A 24,880-nucleotide genomic window follows, 5' to 3' on the forward strand; every position below is an offset into this window, starting at 1 on the left:
TACCTCAACCTACCTTTCACCTCAACTTCTTGTACTCTCAAGTCAAACTCCACGCATATCTTAAACTGTCTTCCTTCCTTCCCAAATTAGCTTTCCAGTTACCAAAGAACATACATGAGAGGAAGCTAGGTGTGGAGGAGTCTGGGATATTTTATATACACTGCAGCCACATTTATTTGATGCTTCAGTGTTGCTCTAAGGCCACAAGTTCTCAGGCCCAACAACAACTAGCCCCACATCAGCAAAAAGAAGACAAAATGATCACCTCAGGTAGCCTAATGCCTGTTTCTTGAGTGACACTCCATTTTCACCTCCAATCAACTGCATACCAATTTTCAGATTTACAAGCTGACTTCAGCAATGGACACCACAAAGGACATACTGAAGACTGGAGCAGAAAACAAACGTCTCTCTCTTCTGCCAGAGCAGTCTGCAATTTTTGTCAAAGTGCTCTGGCAAAATTGGTACTTACTGAAAATTTGCAGATGGGCTGATCTAGCTGTAACATCATGACCATCTGAACAGAAAAGACTAGAACAGCCTGAGACTGCAGTGAATTTGTTCTCAAATGGTTTATTTCTTGATTTTTCTGAAAAGGCTCGCAATATAAGTACATATCTGAAACATAATCAGGCCAAATTCAAAATAAGGATAATAGTGCCTTAAAGATGCTCCTCCAAATAAGCCTTGGAGACACAAGAATGCTTCAGAGCTAATAACACCAGGTCACGCAGTTTTACTTTCAACGCTGACAGACTGATTGGTATGCATTGCCAACTATTCAATGCAAGATACTAAGACATAAAATACATTCCTTTATCAAAATTCCCTCTAAGCTCTTTTGTTCAGCACTAAGAAATTCCTTGTTCTACATCAGCAGCATTTTTTCATAGGCTACTCAAACAAACAGCCTCTGTGCCTGCAAGATGCACGTGCTTATCGCCATTACTCCATGCGTTACACCAGTTCAGTTCAGGATCGGCCCGACTGCAGTGTCAAAAGATTTGTAGTATAACTGCTCTATTAACCTTCCCATGGGCAGGATGTCATTCCTTCCATCTGGGCTGGGATCAAGTGATGGATCTGCAAGACGCTGATTTAGAAGGGCTAAGGTAATGAAAGACAAGGAAATAACAGCTTCTGCTTCCACCCTTCATTCTTTCCACTGAAGGACAAACATAAAAAAGGAGAATGAGGTGGTGCTGTCGGTGTCTGACTGCCTTCCACCCAAGAAATACATTTTCCTCCCCATCCTGAGATTCTGTTTACTGCTAGGTAACAATGACTTTAAATACTGATTGCAGCTCACATATTCTTTTGAAAAGTTATAAAATCTGCAGTTTCACTGCAAATTTCAGATTCATCATCTTCACGCTGCTCCCCTCTACACTTGGATGTAATTTGACAAAAACACCATACTTGTCACTGCAAACTCCTGCCAACTGGAATCATGCACAGTGCTACACAAGGAAGTTTACAAACACTGATTAGGAGAGGCAGACATACACAGCAGCAATAGGTCTAATCCAATAGGCATGGACTTAATCTCTTTTTTATTTTAGTGAATGAAACGGGGGGGACCCCACAACACATTCTTTTCCTCTGGTTTTATTTTTAGTCCTGCTGTTCCTATTTTGGATAGCTCGCTCTCTAACCACCAGTCCATTAGCAAGGCATGGCAAGCACATGAAGTACATCTAAGATGGAGTTATCCTACAAGAAAGAGATTTGTTTTATCCAGCACATATGCTTTATTTGGCCTTCTTAGGTAGACTATGAATGGATCCCACCCTCCTACCAAAGCTTTAGATGTTAAACCGCAAGATAACAGATGCTTGTAAAAACAAACGGGAAAAAACTCCCTGAAAGAGGTGCCACATTATGTAAAGATCACACCAGGGCCACCACAGGGAAAGAATGAAGCTTCCCAAGAACAGCTAAAAGTCTCACTGATTCCTTCAAGAGCAAGCAGATGTCTTAGATAAGAACGTACTTTGAGGAATGCTTCCTTCAGCAGATGCCAGGTGCAGGAGCCTCGGGCTTGCCTCCTGCTTTGGCACCCCAGTTATGCCAAAAGAGCTGTCTGTGGGCCTGCGTTAGGGAACTGGATCAGGAAATTGACTCACAAGATAAACATTTTCTTCTTTGCCCTCTTTGTCAAGTTAGTTATAACCTGGATGGCTTCTGAGAGCAGTTTACCACATGGCCTCACAAAATTACTTTACTTGAAGAGTTGAAGTGGACAGCAAAATAGTGCAGGTGGAAGAATCAGCTGGTGTTGGTAAGGAAAGAGCAAGAGTTTCTCAAGCTGGCTTTGCTACTGCCACTCATTTGCCATATATTTTTTTGGTTGTTGTATGAATGAGCAGAGGCACAATGTTACTTCCACTAACTACAGTGAGAACAGAAACAACCATCACCAATATAAAACTACTAAAGGACTACAAAAGAAATGAGCTGTGACACAGGTTGTAGCTTGTGCTGGTCCAAACCCAGCAACAACAAATAATTAATGTGCTGCAGGAAATACTATCCCTGCTGGCCACAGTTTTAACCATTTTATAAGCATTTTTTTCCATTTCTGTTAGCTGCTCAGAGTGTCTGATGGCTTCCACAGGTAACATGGTGCCCACCCCTATGAGACAGGGGCTGTATTCTGCCAGAAAAGCAAGAGTAACCACAGCGAAGAGCTGGATGGATGGAAAAAGAGTTTTCCTTCAGACTAAACTTGTTCAGTAGTACTCATCACCCAAAACATATGCTGTAAAATACATGAAGATACACAGATTTATAAAAAATACACATATACTTTAATTGATTAGATTTAGGCCAAACTTTACTAAATACATCACCATAAACTCCAGCATATAATTCTGCAAAAACAGTATCAAATTTTGAGAATTTAGCCAACATTTTTTTTCTGTTATAACTTATTTTCTTTTTCTTTCCTCTTCCAGAAGATGGGGACAGAATTACTGTGTACAGAATTGATGCACAAACACAGTAAAATTCAGGAAGAAAACAAGTAATTTAGTGTTAACAATGAATAAAGAAAAGAACTATTAAGGGGAATATGAAAGAAAAGAGACTTCGCTTTATTGGCTAGCAATCTGCCAAGTGAACCAAGAGAAAAAAATGTTGCCTTATTCTGATATTGTGGGACAGACCAGCACTTCACTTCTTTGACAGTTTCAGGTATGATGACCTAACGAATGCTATTATTGAAGATTGCCATGGATTCCTCCCTTCAACTTATTGATGTCCTTGACAGCTGTGTCATCCTTGCTTGAGATTTCCACAAGATCCTCTTCTGAGAGGTAAAACATGACTGGACCCCACAGTGAGGAGAAGGGGAACAGCTGTGATCAGACTGGACACGTTTTGCTGGTCAGGAAAACCATTTACCTCTGTTTTCGGAAACAACTGCATCTACAGATCAGAAAGTGGCTCTCCAGCTTTTGGTTTGCCACAGAGGAGACTCTTACCATTTTTCAGTATGTGTTCTAGCACCTCCTCAATCCCACACATCCCTCTGGCAAGAGGTGCTTTGCAATCCCAAGAGAGCGAAGTTAAAACACCATGGAAAGATTTCTACTCAGCCCAAACTAGTCCATATGCTTAAAATTTACGTAGGATGACAGAAGGTGAAGTGAGCTGGGTTTTTTGGTTTGTTTTTTTTGTTTTTGTTTTGTTTTTTTTTTAATGAACCACATAAAAGGTTTTGGTATCACAGTTCTCTCTCCTGCTCTATGGATAATTGTTCCAGATGTTAAGGGAACTGGAGCTCAGAGGTGTCACAAATGAATGAGCATCAACAAATAAGAGTCCTGAACAAAGGCTTGAAAAAATTCAGGTAGTTCAGCATAGCCAAATTTCAGTTCAGTAATATTTTTTTGCAATGACAAGTTACCCCACTGCTGCCAAGCCCCAAGATGATGAACTAGTCTGGCTTCTGTTGGGCATGTATTATCTATCAACATGGATCTGCTTGGCATGTTTCAAACTTCATGCTCACCAATTTTTTTCTTCCTCTGTAGATTACTATACAGCTGCATACTCCACCACCCATAGTAATTTCCAAAGAATGGACATTTTCTGTACCAGGAATAATGTCCGACTCCTCACATTAACCTTGCTTCACCAACTCAAGCCTGTCTTCCACACAACACAAGCAACTGAAGCAGAACTTCCACTTGCATCTTTTCAGCCTAAATAGGCTAAAAATACCTGCCTGGTACATGTTCAGTCAGTCATGGATAATGCTGTATCCCTTATCTAAAATGACCAAATAAGTTCTTCAAGGAAAGGTGACTGCCATTGTGGATATAAATAGAAAAAATAAAAAGTAAGAGACAACACATCACTAAAAGGGAGATTTTAGAGAAGTATCAGTAGCTTTGTATGACACCTACTTTTCTCAGGTGTATCTTTGTGCTATCCTCATACATACAATTAAAAGACTAATTTTATTATTTCAAATTATACTTTTATTTTTTAATTTATTTCAGTACATTTTAATATATAAATTAACTGCAACTTGAAGCTCACTTTCTTCAGAAATCTGATCAATATTGACTCTGTTGTCTGTCTTTGTTTATACAGGGAAAAAATATTCTCTCAACAGTTTCATTTGGAGCAGAAATAAGACATAACAACCACAAGAATCCAAACAATCAAAAAAAATCTAAGGCTTAAAGGTAGAACATAAGGTCATTTCCTAGTTTAAAAAATGCCTTAAGCAAGTAAACACTTGCTACTGAGTCTTTGAGTACATGATATTCTCCATGCAAACAGTGCAAATCTACCTTTAGGCAAGGCTTTCCAGTCTTCTAATAAGATCTGCAATTTCTTGACAACTTGATTTTTTTTTTCCAAAAAAAGCAGGTGAATCAGGGTAAGGCAGTTTTGCTTTCTGTGAAGTCACACATTTGCATGTACTTGTAGACACCAAATGGGATCCTCCTTAATCTTTCTACTTTGCTGTGTTTTGTTAGATCAAAAGACTACATTTATGTCTGAAAAAAGCTACTATTTCTTCACTACAGCACACACTCCAGTGTAAATATTATGTCAAATATCAGCCTATGCATCTGCATAGTTCCAATTTTCACAATGTACCATGAAAAAGTTAGCAAATTATAATACTAATCAATCGCTGTAAATATTTATCATGTCCTTTTTAAAAAGTTTAAAATGGCAACTGGTCAACTGGCCCCCATGCAAAATAAATTTTAATGCCTCTTAAAATGCTTTTTTCAGCTTTTCAACTGTAATATACAACCAAGCTCGGGGAACATCCCTCAGTGCTTCTGTATTTTCATGACAAAAGCTTATTTAACAAGTTGCCAGAATTAAGTGATTGGTAGGAACAGTTATGGATACTACTGTCACACACTTAGACTCGACCTCAGATAATGACCATTCAGTCAGCCTCGCTCTCTGTTTATTAGAGACTCTATTCAATCCTGTCATTTAGAGTCCATAGCACATCAGCAGTCCCAGCTGCACTTCTTTTAGGCAGGCTGAAATTACTCTAACTTTTCAAATTTATTATTTTGCATTAGTAGTTAAAAAGGTTTCTGTAAAAAGTTTGTAAAGAAATTTGGGATCTCTTAGTTAACAGTGTTACACAAACATAAACTACTACTGTTAAGTGAGATCCCACTATTTTTCCCAGTTCTTTGCCTTAGTTTAGTCTGTCTTCAAGCAATGTTAAGAGCTGAAAGAGTGATCACCACCACCCCTATTTTATTTTCTTTTTTTTTTAGTTTCAAGGAGTTTTCCACTTTCTTGTCCTCTCTCAGATCTGTCCTACCCACTCCCCTTCCAGCTTACCATACAGGTCAAAAGTCCATCTCTTACAATCTCCTCAGAAGTTTAAAGTTCTCACAGTACATCAGAGCTCCTAGAGGGTCAGAGCCATCCTTTCTTCACAAGTGGGTTAATCTAGACAAGCACTTCTAGAAAGTTCTGGTAAAGCCTTTTCCTAGACATTCAGACTGCTAAGAACCACCCTGTTAGGACCTTTTGGATTACAAGTCGTTTTCAGGGCCCCACCTTGCACATGGTATTCACCAGACTTCTGCAACTACATATACTGGCATCCTCATAACCAGAAAATGCTGTTTACATAGCTATGAATAAGCCTTCCCAGAGGGGTTGCAGGTTTTTTGTTTGGTTTGGGGTTGGGGATTTTTTTTGGTTTTTGTTTGGTTTTTTTTTAACTCATGTGTCCCTTGTTTACCTTGCTTAAAAGAACAAAAACAGAGGCAGGGAAGAAAACCACACTTCCGCAAGCTTCATTTTAAGTATGAATCTAGAGCCACAATTCTTGTTTCAGATATATAATTTAGGACAATCTTTGAATATTACAAAGAGAAAATACAGTCTTTTATTTTCTTTTTTTTTTTAAGGGTTAGGCTTTTTTCAGCCTTTGATCTGTAACAAAAATAAAAGCTAGCCAGCAGCAACATCTCTTACTGTTATTCTATAAAGACTTTTGATTGATTCATCCTTCTTCTGACTCATAATTAACACAAAAGAAGTAGTTTTTGAAAAACAGAACAGTCAATCACCTTAAAAAAGAGATGCTCTTTATCTACCTCTTACTGTACACTTACTCCGTTTGACTACATTGTTCAACAAAAGAAAGAAAAACAGCCTTAAATTTTTTTGTTAGGGCAGCAGATAATCATTAAAGATAGGTTGATAATGGTTTTGATCTCAGCATATGAAAGCAAATTACACCCTTGGCCAAACAATGCAGTTCAAGACTATCCTTAAATATCACAGAAATTACCATCTGTGCTGGCCAAAGTTGTTTTCCCATCTTTTATACAATTAAAAAGAAGTTAAAAATGTAGCCTTACTGTTTCTTTTGCAGAAGAGAATCACTGAGGACTAGTCTAAGAATGAGACTCACCTACCCTTATTAATACCTGAATAGACAACTATTTCCATTCATCAAGGGGGAAAAAAAAAAAAAAAAAAAAGGAAATCATTGAACCAATTTCAAAACACCATCTTAGCCAGCATTGTAGAAGCTGTTATGGTGGTGTCCTACGATTCAGAGCGGATAATTTCATTCTCCAGACCCAAATAATTAATGGTATTTGTTCATGCTTTTAGGTCCATCTTCAAGGTAAGCAGATATAAAAGGAAATCAAGAATTAAATACTCAAAACAGAGACAAGATTTTCTCCAATTCTGTGTTAAAGGCAGACAAAAAAACCAATAACCATGTTCCATTAGCATTATCAAACACAAGGTAAGAATAGAAAGTACAAAACTCTCTGGATCTCATTCTTACCTATACACAAGCAAAGATCAACAGTCTCTGGCTTGCAGACAGGAGTAGAACCTAGTCCAATGGCAACCAATGCTAATGTCCGGTGCCCAGGTGAAATAGGCTGGGACCTTCTCCTGCCCCTTCTTGCACTTTCAAACCTCTTTCCTGGAAACTCAGAGGCCCAAAGGACTGAACATACAGACTGAAATACTCATTCACAAGAGCTGATGTTACGATGGGTGTAGTATATGAATCTTAAATTAATCTGCCTACCAAAATTTTCCTGATGGTCAGAATTAAGTACTTCTACAGAACAGAAATGAGCTTGCCCTTGTGTATGCACTCTGTGGTTTGAGGAGGACTGCAGCTCTCTGCTTGCCAGTACTGCACCCTTCACTTATTGCCACATTCTACCCACATTCCTACCTACCTACAAGGTCAGGTAGGAAAGGTAAGTTAAAATGATATTTAAAATTAACAAATAAGAGATCCCTCTAAGGAAGAAAACACATATGATAAAAGTAATGTTGAATGGCATGTTGAAAACATACATTTTTATTTTGTATCATAAAAACTATGACAACTCTTACGCAAGTAGGAGAAGCATTCTTTGGCATTTTAAAATAATTTATCTGGCTGCCAGCAGCAACTCCCTAAATTAATATAAACCCTATCACCCTTCCTCTCTTAAACGCTGGGCAATCCTAAACCATTTCCTGATACCAAAAGCTGCTCAGGTTACATGATTGTGCAATAACTTACGACTACTTCAAAAATAATTCAGAACAACCTTCAGAACTTTTAAAGAGATAGTAAAACCATGCAAGTAAAAACTATTTAAACTCTTGACAAGGCAGAATTCAAAGCACAGCTGAGGACAGTTCACTTCCTGGCATTTTACCACCTGGAAAATCCAAGTGCACATTTCCACTAAGACCTATTAGTTAAACTAGACTCTCAAACTAATTAAACAAATGTATTTTAACCTGAAATGGTGTAAAGGGTTCTAACATTTCTCACTCAGCTATATTACTTCCATTACGATAACTGCTCTAATATATGGTCTAACTCTCTTTTGCTGTATTTGCTATACAGAAAGCATTTACCACATACTTCACAGAGTCAGTCTTTCCACACACCTACTTTTTAAATACTTTAGCTTTTAGTGTAATGGAAGCCTGACAAAGCAAAACCAACTGTTTAAAAAAAGACATTAAAGAGTTCTTTGCTGTGCACATTGCTACACTGGCTATTTCTAATACATAATAATGTCATAGACTTCCACCAAAGATCAAGTCATTCAAACATGACTGATGTTTTTGCAGGAGTCTGCAAACAGTAGGTGAAACCAAGTGTGGTTTTCCATTTGGATGCTGCTGTCCAAATGCAGATTCCTGAACTGTTCTATCAGGATTTCAGCCCATCAGACCTCACATGCACACACATGTACACATATCTATATACATCTTGCTTTGCAAACTCAATACTGATGTGCTCAGAAAGAAGCCTCATTTCACCATTATTGGTTCAGAAGACCAAAGTAAAAAAAGAGAATGGGAAATAACGTAAGCATGCCAGAGTTGCACCCATCCTCAAGACTAGCATCAGGTTTCTTTTTTTTACATATATATGTAAAAAGATAAATACTTGGGTTTGTAATTCCTTTCCTTGTTTCAAGAAAACATAAAAAAGCAAAGTTTCACTTGGTGGCAATTTGCTACATCTGATGTTCTAGCAAAACCAGGGTTTAAATAACTTTCTAGCAAGCCCAGCTTCATTAAGGGTTGCCTACATAGGATTTTCAAGTGCAGCCTATAGTGATGGGGGTTCAGTTGTTCCCCAACTATCTTTTTTCCCCCCACCTCAGCAACTTCTTGTTACGCTATACACTGAGGAACATTACACAGTTCGAGCATGATAGCCTCCTAAACAGAACCCAGCTACAACATCAATAGGACTTTTTAACTACAGTAGTATTTTATAGTGTCATAGTCAAGGAACTAAAGACACTTTACAGGAACCGATTTGCCAAGTCATACGAGACACCCATAGAGAGGCTCATATGCCACAGAAAGGTTGAGTTACAGAAGAGTAAAGAGAACCTTTGGCACAGAATTAAAACAAAGAAAACAGTTTAAGAGACTGGAGATTTCTGGAGTAAGTAGTACTTTGTGGTAGCAGAAGGGGGCACACAAATAGCTGGGGAAGGTGAGGCGGGGGGGGCACAATTTAGAAATCATTCCATTAGGAAAGGAGGGACAGTCAGCCTACAGATCATGACAGCCTTTCAGGCATGGGTCTCCACATGCACAGATTTTTCCACAATACATGGATATCATAAGTACGTAGCCCTTCACCATATACTAATTTTCAAGAGACCTGGTTACATAATTGGATGGTGATAAGGGTGTGTGATGTTGGCCTATTGCAGGCCTGGTCTCAAGTGTGTGATTTATCAGAGTACACCATCTCTCGCGTCTAGTCAAGTGAGATTACACCATCGTTTGTTAAGCATGTACCAAGATAACCAATGTCACAACACACTGTGTTCTGGCAATGAGATTCTTAGACAGCAAGCTTCGTACAGCCACACGTGCGTCGAGGAACAAAGACTTCTTGATGGTAAGGCCCCAAATTAGCCCCTTATGGTACAGACACTTCACAAGAGAAACAGCGAGACACACAAAGGCTCGCCCCAAAGCACACCGATGTTTTCCCACCGTCAGCTAGACCTTAGCAAGCAACTCTGAGGTCAGCACATGACAGCCACAAAGGCAAGATCCAATTATACCCTCAAGCCCCGGGCCATGTAAGCTAGTTTCTCTGGCCCGGCCTTGTACACCCATTAAGCGATCCTTATCCTCTACTACGGCTTCCCTCGATCCTCAGACACCCGAGGGGTGCGGGTTTACCCAGCTCCACCGCCCACGAGGACCAGAGAGGCTTCACTTTGCACGGGCACAGGGCCACCGGTCCACCAAGCCCAGCTCCCCGTCCCCAGCGCGGGACACCCAAACCCCATCCACCTACCCCTCTTACCAGCAGCGCCGGTACCCGCTCCCCTCAAGCAGGAGCGCCCTGCCGATGCCGGACCACATGCCTCGGCGACAGGCACAGCCGCCGGCGGTACGAAGCCGAGCAAACCCACCAGAAGCGCTCCCCTCACCCCCCACCCTTTTAAGCCCGCTCGCCGTTCCACAGCTCCAAGCCAGCAGGGAGAAGAAATTACGTTAGCGGGAGCCGCCAGCCGTGCCGTGCCGTGCCGTGCGGAGCGGAGCCGGCGGAAGGCGCAGCCGCACCGGCCCCGGCTCGCCGGAGTGCGCGGAGACCCGGGACGGTCGCCGCCGCCGAGCTCCCCCGCCGCCCCAGCCCCGCGCTCTGGCACTCGAGAGGGCGGAGAGGGCGCCCGGGCGGGCTGCTCCCGGCCGTCCCCTGACCTTACCCCCGGCTCGGCAGGAGGCCCCCGCCCGGGCGCCGGAGCCCGCCGGGCAGCCCCGCCGTCACACCACCTGCCCGGCTCCCCTCGCCGCCCCGCAGAAGGGAAGCGGCGGGGCGGAAGGCGGCGGAGGTCCCGTCCCCGCCCGCTCACCTGCAAGGGGAAGGTGGCCGCCTTGTTGCCCACGTAGCCGCGGACGACGTGGCTCTGGATGGAGAGCACCCGGCACTCGCGCTCCTGCTCCATGGCTGCACCGCCCGCCCGCGCCGGGCCGAGCTGGCGGCGCCGGCAGCAGGAGCGGGGGGGGCGGAGCGCGGAGGGCGTCACGCGCTCGCCCTCTCCTCCTGTCACACACGGACACACACACACGCACACACAGACAGACAGAGCGCGCGGGAGGCGGGGAGCGCGCGGGCCCGTCAGGCGATCGGCGCGGACACCTAATGGCCGCCTCCGCCCTCGCTGTCCCGGGGGGGGGCAACCGCCGCGGCGGGGCGGGGGGCGCGGCCCCCACCGGCGGCACCTGAGGGTCCCCCCCGCGCCCCCCTCTCCTCCCCCCCCCTCCTCCTCCTCCTCCTCCCTCCGCGCCCTCACTGCGGGTCTCGTCGCGGCTTCCGTCACGCGCCTCAACGGCCGCCCAGCGGCGGGCGCCGTTGCTGTCACCGGGCGTCATCCCGCAGGGAGAGCGGCCCCGGCGCCCCGCGCCTGCATGGCTAACCCCTGCTGCCGCCGGGCTCGCCTCAGCCCTCTGGCGGGGAGGGTGCCGCCTCCGCTCGCCCACCCTTCGCAGCGGGAAGGCTGCGCCCCTCACGCCGGTACTGGCGCGCCCTGCGCTGAGGCGCTCGCTGACACCTACAGAGGTGCTGCCCCAGGGTCGCTCGCCCCTCGCCCGGCACAGGGCCGCCGCTACCGCCGGTACCACAGCCACCTTGTACGTGCTGGTCGCTCCCAGGCGGCGAGCCCCGAGTCCCTTCCCAAACACCGCATGGGGTACCCGCAGCCTGCGCGCGTGGACCCCTCCCTTCCCCCGGTCCTGCACCTCACACCGGCCGCCGTGGTCACCTCTCTCCGTGCCCTTGCCTGCACAACACGACGGCGCTTCACGCCTCACGGGTGCTGCCAGTGCCCGTAGGTAGTATGCCCAAACGTTGGCCAGCACACACGGCCTCGGCCACCCAACCCTCCCGCGTCGCCCATCCTGTGCACTAACCGCCATTTGCCGTCCACGTGCTAGCCGCACCTGCCCCTCCCTGTACTGGAAAGCCAAGAGCAGCGCACACATCCCGACGGTGCTACAGCTTGCCCTCCTCAAGCGTCCAGAAAGGCCTGTGGAGCCGCAGGCAGCCCCCACGCAATGCCCTGCGGTGGCACACCGGCCGGAGCTGCGGGCGCCCTGACAGAGCACCGCCCTCGCAGTCAGGTTTTGAAGTGAGTGCAATTGTATGTTATTGACACACACACACAAAAAAAAACCCTTTGGAGGGCTGCCAAAGAGTAAAAGAAGATGCGTTGGCTGGCAAGTGCTACAATACATCAAGACTCTGCTGAGATAGGACTTCATAACGTGTTTGGGAATTTCGTCTTCCTCTGGCCATTTGTCATTATTGACTGTCAGGTTCAGTCAAAGATCCCTTCACAATAAGAAATCACGCCTGATGCCTCTTGTTCTTCTTAGTGGATAGCTTTAAATTGACTCTTGAAATAGCGCGATTATTTCTCAGCAACACGAAAGCATATTTTCCTCATCATAAGTAATGTGTTGGAAAATGAGGGAACATACCGTTCTCTTTTCTGTTGTCACTCCAGTCGCAAAACTTAGGGCTTTTTCTAGGCTGGCCTTACTACTAACAGTTTCTCCATCACCTAGAAATGTAGGTATTTTCTTGAATTGTGGAAATTGGTGCATCTCCTTGGAGCATAGATAGGGTCAGAACAATGGATGATCTGCACCATGTATGTCGGGGATGATCTGCACCATATATGTCGGGAATGATCTGCACCATGTATGCTCCAGATCCAGCAGTCTGGGAAAACATTACAAAACAGCATTTCACGTGAGGAGGTTATCTCGAGGGGACACAGGTCTGGATGGCAGGATAAGCCAGAAGAATTAGAGCAGAGGCATATATTTGGGATGTGATCTTCTTCAGTTTCTGGTCACCCATCTCCATTCTCCACCTCCAGACTCCTTGCCTGCTTTCCTCCACTGAGTCACTCATCACATCCATCAACCTGCAGGGTCCCAAGTCCTAATTTTCCTCCTCTCACCATTTTAGTATTTTTATAGCCAAAGCTGCTTGCCATGTCTGTTACCTCTTTCATATTCCTTGCACCTCTCACTTTCTGTGCCAGCCTTCCCTCTTATTTTTCCTCTGACTTGAGCTATTCTGTTTCCCTCCCCAGTAACTCCACATCTATCCCCAGCAACTCCACCATCTTCTTTTTTCTTTTTCTTTTTCTTTCTTTTCCTCTTTTCCTCTTTTCTCTTTTCTTCTTTTTTCTTTCTTTCTTTTTTCTTTTCTTTTTTCTTTTATCTCTTTTCTTTTTCTCTTTTTCTTTTTCTTTTTTTCTTTTTCTTTCTTTCTTTCCATATTTCTCAAGTCCTTGTCCTTGACTATCTAGTCTCAGTTTCTGGTGATCACTCTTAACCTAGTGTCATTTTGTGCCACCTTCCTCTCCTGCTTCAAACTCTTTGACCCATTCCCACTTGCACTCTCCCCACCAACACATCTTGCTCTGGTCCAAATCAGGCAACCTGATTGAGGTCGACGTTTTCTGAGCTCACAAGGGAGGAAAAGGCAAGGCTCCCTGCTTCCATTTGCAGTGCTGAGACCAGACAGGATACAGTCCAGACTGGCAGCTGCAGGTCAAATCCACTTTAAGGAAGACAAAACTTTGAAGAATTTAAAGCACTAGCAAATCTTAACAAGGCATAGACAGTGACTTTTTTTTTCCCCTCACAAAGGCTAACAGAACCAGGTTACATTTGGGGCTGCTTTTTGTAAGTTGAGCAAAATGCACATTCTTGACATGAAAGCATCGTCTTCCCCCAAATAAGAAATCCAGAGTTCCAAAGCATAAGATGTCATCATCTTTTAAAAGAAAGGTTGCCAAAAATACAGGGAAGGATATTCTGCATCTTCTGCAAGGCTGATTTCGAGACATGACTCAATTGTTCTAGCTAATATTCTTTCCCTCTGTCCTCTCTCCTTCTCTTACCCTAAAATGAACTTCAGACAGAAAATTTCTCTGAAAACACTCAAGCATTAGCAAATTTATGAACAACTAAAAATAAGGTCTCACATGGAAAAGGCTAGGCAACCGCAGAGAAGTTTCCAGCCCTGTTTGTTTGACATGCATCATAATAAATGAGTACAGAATGCACATGCTGTAACCATATATATGCAGTAAGCCGTATGCTACATACATGTGCTGCTCTCATGATGCACGTTACCATAAAAAGCTGGTCAAAGAAACTCTCTGAGACTCAATTTTGGAGTTTTAGAAAGCAGGCATTCTTTATTGCAGTGCTGGATGCATGGGGGATAGTTCCTTCTAGTGTGCATACCACTACCTACAGCAAGCAAAGCTTATTTGTTCTAATATATACATATTCATTACATTTCCCAGAATTGTTGTACATATTCATGTTATTTCCCAGAAATTATTTAAATCGTGCCTGCCCTTTTGGGCATGTGCTATTAAATGGGTCGGTGGTCTTTGGGGGTCTTTGAAACCCTCTGGTGGTCATCTTCTTGGTGTCCGCTAATTGAACTTTCCCTTAAGGCATGCGCAGTGCGGGTCATCCTAGGTGGTTCATCTCTTCTTCCCAATTTGCTGGTCCTGGCAGGTTTTAATCACAAAGCTCAGCAGAACTTAAGGCTTCTTATCTATTTGTGCATACTGTTAATAAAGCTCCAGGTTTTCTTACATACCAAAAGTTTCAAAGCGCTGAAGCAAGCATAAATTAAGTGCTACAAAAATACAGTGGAGTCTTTCAACACCAGCCTTTATTCAAGGCATCACACATCCAAAGGCCACAGCCTGTTCTGTAATAGGTACCTGTACAAGATACACGCTGCAAGCAGTTAACATGAAACCTACTTACAACTTGTTCATTCAGCCTGAAGTCCAACCACTGTTTTTCATTTAATAGGAATTGCTGCCTGTGTCCTGTGCTTTTCAAGGGAGCAGCTACTGCATATTATTTGGAACAGAAGGCATCTGTGCCCCCATTTTGCTGCTCTTAAAGCCTCCACAAACACGATGCAACAAATTCTGGAGTGCTGTTATCCTGTGTTTTTCCATATCTCTTGATACACTGACGAGTAAAGTTTCTTTGGTCTCCCTCCAGCTTGGAGGGCAATTGTTGGAATACAGATGTCCTTTTTCCTGCTTTTCCTCCCTTCCCCAGCAATAGGGCTTAATGCTCCACTTCGACCTTGTAAGCATACGATACATGCATACTGGCATATGTTTCTTTTGGGAGTGACTCAATAAGATTTATCTTGTGGGTTCCACAGCGCTGTCAGGTGAGACTGGGCCTCTAATATGACAGTTGTGCAGTGCCATTAATGGTTTGTCTCTGTAGTGCCTACGCCAACTGTATCTTTCCCTTCCTGATAATGATATACTGTCCAAAGAAGATGCCAGGAAGTGTTCTGGCATTTACAGCTGTTCGTTCTGAAAACTGCCCAAGCACGTCTGACATTCTCACTGGAGCAAGTTCCTCCCCCAAGAAGGAAAGCACACCTCATATGTTTATTAATGCCTGTCCTTAGGTTTTGTACAGCAGCTACTCCTGCACCTACTAGACCACACAGGCAAAGCAAGGAATAGGCTCAAGGAGGTCTCACATTGCAAGGCACAGCTGATACCAGGCAGCTTGTACACCTGAGCGAGGAAACTACAGCATGGCTAGCAATGCTGAGGCCCTTTGTAGGAAGGCAGGGAGGGTGCAAATGCAGACCTCTGCCTTCCTCTGCAGCTGCTGGCAGTGAACGAGTATTTGTTACAGGGGAACACACGCTGTTTCTCCAAGCAAGTGAAGAAACCCATTCTATGCAGGAGTGCTACCCTCTTCCTAATATACTGAAAGGTCCAACAAAGGCAAGTACTCCTAGCAATCTTTATGCTTACCTCAGAGGAACATCTGAAGCCTCCCTTTACACTCTAAGCTGTAAAAATTGACATCTTTTTGATGGATTAAGGAGTAGAACCTGCATACACAACCAAAAGTAAGCAAAGGGGTGGCTCAACAGTATTGAGCCCCAACATTTTTCAAAATATGGGGGAACCTATATGTCTATACGCTAAAAAAGTTGCCACAAGCAAAACAAAGACTAGAAAACAATTCTCCTTCCCTTCCAGAAAGCAGCTCATCTAAATGTGAGCACCCAGTTTCTGAGCAGTGTTTTTTTACAGACTTTGCTCTATTTATTCTTTAAGAAGTCAGGCCCCTTCCTCATAAAAAAGAGTGTGTGTCAGAGAAAAAGGTGAAGCTAGACTTCTACTCCATAATCATTATACATTCTGCTATGCTATCCTTCTCAAGCCTACTCTGTTTGAAAAAAATTAACTCCCAGGTACTCCTCCAAATGTGGGGGTTACTATGACTATTCAAAGAGCAAATAACCATTCAATGTGTGACAAAGGGCTTCATTAGGAAAAAGGAAAAAGGCAGTCCAGGATAGATCAAATGTAGGCAATAGAGAAGCTGTGTTAGGCTTCCTATTACAGCTGCTCCTGTAGTACTACTGGCATGATACCTTCTCAAGCTCCTGACCTTGTCACTGGACTGTGCATGGAGTTTTATGGTTTATTTTTTAAGGTAACCTGACCTCTCAAACCAGCTGTCCTTGGTCAGAGCTGAATATTTTCTGGAAATCATGAAGTTTGAGTAGAAGATTATCATAATTTGATCAAGAAAGGATAGTCAGAAAGACCACAGTTTATCAACAACTGGCAATATTGCTTCCACAATAGCTTTTGTTCCTCCTGTGCTCTCCTTGTACACCTCCCTTAAATACTTCTCACATCTCCCCCACTCCTCTGCTCAGCCTGTCAGTGCACCAAAAAGCAATACACCCCATGGCAGACCTGAGGCAATAACACACGACAGTTGGCCAGACAGCAATCCAGGAAGATACACATCTTTACCTGCCTTCTCTTTGCTCCTGGGTGGACAGGATAAACATTTTTATGGGCCATTCATTGCACAGGCTGCTGCCTTCCTAGGTCTGTGTTGTTACCCTTTGGAATTCCAGGTCACTATGCATGAAGAAATTGTGAGATTACAGTGAATAACAAGCTTAACGTGGGTCAACAATGTCACAATATTGCAATAAAGATAATCACCTTTTGGACTGCATAAACAACAATATAGTCTGCAAGACATATGAAGTAATCCTTGCAGCATATTCAGCACTGGTAGGGTCTCTGGTGGAGTACTGCCAAGTTTTTGGAACGACATTTCATGAAAGAACAATGCAAGAAGCCGTAAGAAGGATCCAAGGCTCAGGACACACAACCTAGGAGGAAATGGTTTCTTTAGCTTAATGAAAGCTCAACTCTAATAAACAGCCTACAAATACATATAACAGAGCTATGAAGGAGCAGAAGGGAATAAACTGATGTCCTTAATGGAGGTCTTACCTCCATTATGCAAAGGAATATGAAAAGCACAGGAAGAGATTGCTTTGGAAGATTGAGTTTTTATCTTCAGTTTGTTTGTTTTTCATAACTAGTGGAAGAAATATTTTTATAAATATTGATAGCTATATTTAAGTTTGTATTGGAATGGGGGGACAGACTGCATTAACTACCAAGGTCTCCTGAAGTCCAGATTTTCTACATAAGCACAACAGAAAAGATATGGGGCTGCCAAGAAAATGACACACTCAGCTTGATAAAAGAGAAAGGGTCTTAAATCAGATTTTGTAAATTGTATGTGGATTCTCCAAATCATCATAGGCATTGACAGAAAATAAAAGGTCAAGGTTATGTAAAAGTTGTATCAATAGCCTTTCCTTTTCTCAACAAGTCTTCAAGGCAGCAGAATTGGACCAGCACAGAGTAATAACTGCGCACTCCCCAATCAGAAGACCATCTGTATTTAAGATACTGATTTTTGCTGGTCAGTTGAATGTTTGCTAAGACAGATTGCAAAGTACCAGTTTATGATTGTAATAGTAATAATAAAGTATTAGCAGCATTTGTTGTAGGACGGGGGTGTTATTCTTGTTTCAGACCAAGTTTTCACTTGGTCTGTATTAAAATGATTAACTTTGTCAGGAATTGTTAATAATGGTACAGAAGGAGCCATTTTCTCAGCAAAAGAAAGCAGATTATTGAAATCTGACCTTGCCATCACAGCTGTTCTGCATGGGGGAATTAGGCCATTCTAAACCCCTTGACAGGCTGGTGGAGCTGCTGTCTCTAGTACAAAAAGAGCACCTGTCGGTGCTGTTTCTCCAAAACCTAGCATGAAATAGAACTGCAAACTAGCAAGGTTGACACACTCTCAGCTTTGGTGAGAAAACAGCCTGCAGAAAAATTGTTGGACTTAAATCCATACTCAGTCCACTAGCGATTATAATGCAGAGAACGGTACTCACAGATGCCCCAACTTCTTTAAACAGAATTGAGAAAAACAGTCCTCATAACAGGCAGTAAATAATGCAAGTGGCATGTATAATTCTATACTCCAGATCCAATCATGGAAACTGCTGGGTGCTCTCTTCTCTCACGGCCTTTGAAACTTGCAGAACAAGGGCCTATACAATCTTTCCCACACCCCAGAGTAGCCTAGCATTGTAGCCATTTAGAAAAAAAATGTCATTTTATATATTAAGAGATGATGTGATCAGAAGAGTAACAGTGGGCTATCCATTCTCTTACAGCTCTGACTCAAACCTGTTCTCTATCACTGACATGCCGAAGCTCCATATATTCTGAGCATTTTTGCAAAATGGGGCCTCATGGAGGAGATCATGCAAAGTATCAACCTCCAAATGTCAGGCCCAATCTTGCAATCCTCATGTCAATTGTTTTATTGAACTAAATGGAACTGCTCCTATGAAAAACATGCAAGGGGCCAGGTGTCAAGCTGAGAGACAGGCCAGCAATAACAAAGTTCTTTTTAAAATGCTGTATCACTGTCACAAGTTGTCACAGTTGAACAGCACTGTATAGCATGGCATTCTGGATCCTCATCTCCTTCAGAAACCTAATACTCCTTTTTAAAACAATGCAAGACCCCTCTGCTGTGAAATTCTAAGTTAAAACACCCCTTACATTGGTACAATTCCCAGCAACTGTACACAAATATTTTGGTTGGTGCTGATTTCAGCACATTTTCGTTCCAGTGTCCATTTAACAAAATAGTTGAAGTTAATGAAAAGGAAGTAGAAGGCCTCCTTTGGTTGGCTAAGGGAGCTACAGTGCCTAGGATCAGCTTGCATTTTTGTCCTGAATGCTCATGCTTACACCCTCAGGATGCAGTCCTATTGTGCCTAGTATCTACTACCTAATATTGGGGAAAAGTAACTCATTATTATCAGGAGTTTAGTCCCAGTTACCCCTTTTTGTCCTTGAATAACCATTCACCAGCATTAAAGAGGTAGCAGACTAAGTGCACATACCTCTTTGCCAACCAGTGTATTTCTAGCAGCAGACCAAAACCCTGCTCTGGCAAGCAAATAGTTGGAGATGTAAGCAGTTATGGTGCAATACAGTACAACGTGGCATGTGGTCATGATAACAGCTTTAGGGAAATGTATACAAGTGTTTTAATTTTGCTTTTGCTTCATTTTTAAGGCACTTGGGGAGGAAGAGGGAAGAAATCGGTGTTATTTCATTGCTTTTAATATTTTGATTTCACAGACACTTCTGTACCTAATTTTAAATATTTAATCTTGCAAACTGATACAGATTTTGTATCAGAAACACCACACTACGTATATTTGCTTTATAAAACGTGGTAACAGCTGGAAAAGAACAAGGCTTTTCCTGGCAGTGCGAATAAACCTCTCAGTCATGAACTGCATCTCTCAGCAGTTTGTCCTGTGTGTGTCTTGCATCACATGCTGTTGTCTTGCAGTCATGAGTCACTTACTTCAGCTCCCACTGCTCAGGGGTATCAGCTTGGCAAAGCTGCGTTGCTACATAGCTTATTCCCTGGGGAAATGTGCACACAAAGCAGTGGGAAGTCAGGCCACTGCTGCGCTCAGAACAGATTTGCATTTGAGTTCAAGCTGCAGGGAGTACATGCTAAATTGACTAATACCGCATCTATTTCTAGTACTGTTACCTGGGTAATGGTAATTTCATTTTGTTCTTTTCCTTCAGCGGTTACAAAAAGATTTTCTACTTTAAATTAACCTTTAAAAATCTGAATGAAATTCAGTAAATTCACAAACAATGTGATTTTTCCAGTTAGTGTTATTTCACTAGTTAGCAAAATAGCAATAATAGAGAACAGAGTTCAGGAGTCTGAGAGATGTTAGTTCTGTTCCAGGCTGGAAATTCCTTTCTAATTTGCTCTTGCTTTTGCCTGTGCTATTAGGGGACAATTCTCCCTGCTGTTGTAGCTTTGACCATTATGAACAGCAGCAACAGCTAACCTGTGTAGTTCTGAAGGTCTCCTGGTTTTTCCTTCTTAGTACAAAAATATAATGGTAGGATGAAATTAGCAGACATTAGTTGGACCAGGATTTCATACCAAACTTTCATCAGGCGTTTCAGAATGATCCTAGGTTTGCTAGATGGAGCATTTACTAGTACATTGTTGGTTTAGCACCCATAGGTATCAAAAAAAAAAAAAAAAAAAGAGAAGCCTAAACCCCACATACACTCATCCAGTGCTGCAATTCCCACAAACAGCCAAAGCTACAAAGATTCAGAGGAAATAAATCATTAGCTTCCATTCTTGGAACATGAATAATGAACAGTTCTTTTCTGGAACTGAAGATAAATCCAGCTTAAGATCTTCTCAGCAAACAGCAGCAATTCCAAGGCAGCCCCCCAAAGCTCTAGCAAAAGTAAAATGAATAAAATGGGAGCTTAAGACTAGAGACCATTAGCATAACATGAGCAGTGCATTTCTGGATTCAGGCTTCTGAAACGGGAGACTTAGAAACAGAAAGTTGTTTTGGACTCATTTCAGTCTCTCACCTAAGTGAAAGCAAGATGCTTCATACAAGCTTATTTCTTATAAGGGCCTTTCATCTTCCCTAATTTGGTATCTGTGGATTGAAAGAGAGAAAAGAAAACTTTTTACATAAAAATTACCAACACCACATAGTGAAAAACATCCAGGAAGATAACCAGAAGTTTTGATAGCAAAGGTTTTTCTCCAGGACAACTAACAATCTCTATAATTAAATAAGCTAAACTGATACAGAAAAGATATGAGATAAATGGGCAAAGACAAAAAGTTGCCATCTGGTCCTGGCAGATCTCTGAGCTGCCTATCATTACCAGCAGCAATGGTAGGCTCCTTGGCAAACTAACATCATTGACAATGACTGCTTAGAAATGATCAGCAAAAAAGTCTGTATCATATGCAAGCCCTAAACATGCCAATGGTCAACTGCAAATTCCTGGGCCTGGCATTACAATGCAATACAGTACTTCCTACCCTTGGCAAATGACTGTGTTGGAGTTCAGGCCCTCAGTGGCCGATTTTGCAGCTTGCAAACATCAAACAGCAATTTCTTCCCCTCTGCTGTAAAGGGCACCCAAGTGGATTTCTAAGGAAGAAACAGTGGGCACTCTCTCCTCTGTCAGTCTACTTGAAGGCAGTGCAGACCTCATGAATGATTTCTGTTCTTCCTTTCAAAGGGACTAATGACAGGGAAAGACTTGAGGGCTTTCTTTTCAGAAGCAAAATTACTCCGTGGCAATACTCTGCAGAAACAAGTATACATTATTGGATTATACAAATGTTTACAGTTTCAGTCTTCATAATATGGCAGATGTTTCCCAGATGTTTACTGTAGTGGCAAAGCCTGTGAAAATGTGGCTTGAGACTGGAATGAGATCTGCTCCCAAAATTAAGAGAGTGTGGAATTCACTTCCCTGGAGAGCCTAACTCTTGGCACTTCCACTTGTTTTTTTACAAATCTGTGTGAAAGAGGTAGGATTTAATCAGGGATTCTCTCCACATCCCCATTACATAGTAAAGAGCAAAATTTCCTCACTGAGAGCTATTTTACTATTGTATCCTCCTCTGAGCAGGATCACAGAGAAGGGTACAGGCTGGAGGCTGACCAAACCTTGATTAAACTAAAGCTTTCAACAGCAGAAAAATTCTAAGAAATCACGCACCCAGAAATCTTACTGGACTTTGGGACCAAGTCTGGCTTTTTTATTATTAAGAAGATCCAGTTTCAGTCTTTTTCCCTTGTTTTAGTTCTTTGTCTTTATGACCTTGTATGCCTATTTTTGTGCTGAGTATTACATTCACCATAGTGTTAGCCCTGTTAGTCTTCAGGGAAGGTGGACCATAGAAACAGCAACCGCAGCTTTTCAGCAACAAATATTGCAGGAATGCAAACAGGAGACAGTTTCCGAGACTGCAGAACTTGTACCCACAGTCAAAACCACACAGTGAGCGGAATTCAAACCTCCCAGGGCTTTACTTAGATTATGCAAGACAAATATCTGAAGAAGAAAGGTAAATAAGGAACAGTTTAGCCTAGGAACTGTGTAATTGCACCAGGTTGCATGTTCTATTTGGAGCATTGTATAATACTTGTGCTGAAGACATTGGAGATTTTCTTTGTTTAAAAAAACCAACTCTAAAATTGGCTAGTATGTGCTGGTGTTGTGACATTTCAGAAGAATGGCATACAAATCCTAAAGGAATGATACTACTAATAAGCAATCTTCTCTGTTTAACTCCCCCAAAGGAGTCAACACGCAACTGACTGTAAGAAGGATTTTAAGCCTACGCCTTAAAGTTATTCTCCAAGAAGAAATGTTCAAAAGACTTCTTACGTAGGAAAGAATCTCACAAATGCCTCCTTTAACATTTCTGTATTTTTTTCTGGCGTGGGTCAAATATCAGAAAGACGATATGGAGGTGCTAAAACCTGAAGCCTGCCTCTCAGAAATAAGGAACATAAGCAGCTCTACAGAACAGTCAGCCCTTTTTTGAAAGTCAATTTCTGTAAAATAATTAATCTTCCAAGATGAAATTAATGTAAACAGGGTTCTAAAAACAGGTTTTGGAGGTTTCTTAAACCCTCTTTAAAAAGGCTTTCTAAAGAATGGAAGATCTTTCATTTTCTGTGTCTAATAAAAAGACATGTCAATAAAGTAGCTATATTAAGGAAACCACTGCACAAAATGGTGTTAAAAGTATTTTGACCACCTCTTGGGTTGTATTTACAGTAATTAACTGTATTATTTGTAACATGTTGCAATGTTTTTGCAGATGAAATAATTTTTTTTCCTCCTCAAACTGCTCTGTGCTTTCATACATACAAAATCCTTGAGTTTGGCTCCTACAATAGAGAATACACACTCATTGTGGTTTCAGGGACAAGAGGAAAATAAAATTCTTTCAACTTCTCTTATATGGGAATTTATATAATCTGGGATGCAGCCGTTACAGATGCCTGACTGCAGCAGCCTGGTCAAATATGCTGAAGTTTATTTCAGAGATCACAGAATTATCACATTAATAGTTGTATCTGTCCAAAATATATGACAACAGTTGCAGTGTTACGTTGAAGTAACAAAATCCATGCTTTTTTAAAGAAGTCTTTTCCCAGGAAGGGTTGTTTCTATGGTTTACCTTTTAGTTCTACAACAAATTATATTAACCTTGAAAGAGGCACTACGTTTCTCCTTGATTTGCATGGTGGGAATAAAATGTAGAATATGTTTGTGTTACCTTGCAGACTGTTGTGCAGACCAACATTTTCTGCCTTCTTGGAAACCTACAGAGGGTGGAAGAAAGGACAGGTAGCCTGGAGGATTACAGAGAAATTGTCCAAGCAGCCAGGGATCAGGTTAGGAAAGCCAAAGCCCCGATAGAATTAAATCTGGCCATGGACGTCTAAGGGCAACAAGAAAAGCTTCTATAGGTACGTTGGTGATAAGAGGAAGACTAGGGAAAATGTGGGCCCTCTCTGGAAGGAAACCAGGAGACCTGGTTACCCGGGACATGGAGAAGGCTGAGGTACTCAATGACTTTTTTGCCTCAGTCTTCACTGGCAAGTGCTCCAGCCGCACCGCCCAAGTTGCAGAAGGCAAAGGCAGGGACTGGGAGAATGAAGAACCGCCTGCTGTAGGAGAAGATCAGGTCTGAGACCATCTAAGGAACCTGAAGGTGCACAAGTCCATGGGACCTGATGAGATGCATCTGTGGATCCTGAGGGAACTGGCGGATGAAGTAGCTAAGCCACTATCCATGATATCTGAGAAGTGGTGGCAGTCTGGGGAAGTTCCCACAGACTGGAAAAGGGGAAACATAACCCCCATTTTGAAAAAGGGGAAAAAAGGAAGACCCGGGGAACTACAGGCCAGTCAGTCTCACCTCTGTGCCCAGCAAGATCATGGAGCGGATCCTCCTGGAAACTATGCTAAGGCACATGGAAAACAAGGAGGTGATTGGTGACAGCCAACATGGCTTTGCTAAGGGCAAATAGTGCCTGACAAATCTGGTGGCCTACTACAACAGGGTTACAGCCTTGGTGGATAAGGGAAGAGCAACAGACGTCATCTACCTGGACTTGTACAAAGCATGTGACACTGTCCCACACGACATCCTTGTCTCCAAATTGGAGAGACATGGATTTGATGGATGGACCACTCAGTGGATAAGGAACTGGCTGGATGGTCACACTCAAAGAGTTGTGGTCAACAGCTCAATGTCCAAGTGCAGACGAGTGACAAGTGGCGTTCCTCAGGGGTCAGTATTGGGACCAGTGCTGTTTAACATCTTTTTGTCGGCAACATGGACAGTGGGATTGAGTGCACCCTCAGCAAGTTTGCCGACGACACCAAGCTGTGTGGTGCGGTCGACATGTTGGAGGGAAGGGATGCCATCCAGAGGGACCTTGACAGGCTTGAGAGGTGGGCCTGTGCAAACCTCATGAAGTTCAACAAGGCCAAGTGCAAGGTCCTGCACATCGGTCAGGGCAATC

The 24,880-nt window shown here is 42.9% G+C and overlaps 1 protein-coding gene across 1 annotated transcript in view; it reads right to left on the reverse strand.

Moving 5' to 3' along the window:
- Window positions 1–11,051, reverse strand: part of PDXK (pyridoxal kinase) — a 50,343-nt gene extending 39,292 nt beyond the window's left edge. Inside the window, exon 1 of the mRNA XM_052794048.1 lies at window positions 10,878–11,051. Coding sequence (XP_052650008.1) covers window positions 10,878–10,970 — 93 coding nt within the window. The 5' untranslated portion in view covers window positions 10,971–11,051. The remainder of the gene's footprint in view (window positions 1–10,877) is intronic.
- Between the last annotated feature and the right edge of the window lie 13,829 nt (window positions 11,052–24,880).

This window comes from Harpia harpyja, chromosome 8 (assembly GCF_026419915.1).
Source record: "Harpia harpyja isolate bHarHar1 chromosome 8, bHarHar1 primary haplotype, whole genome shotgun sequence".
Lineage (NCBI taxonomy): Eukaryota > Metazoa > Chordata > Aves > Accipitriformes > Accipitridae > Harpia > Harpia harpyja.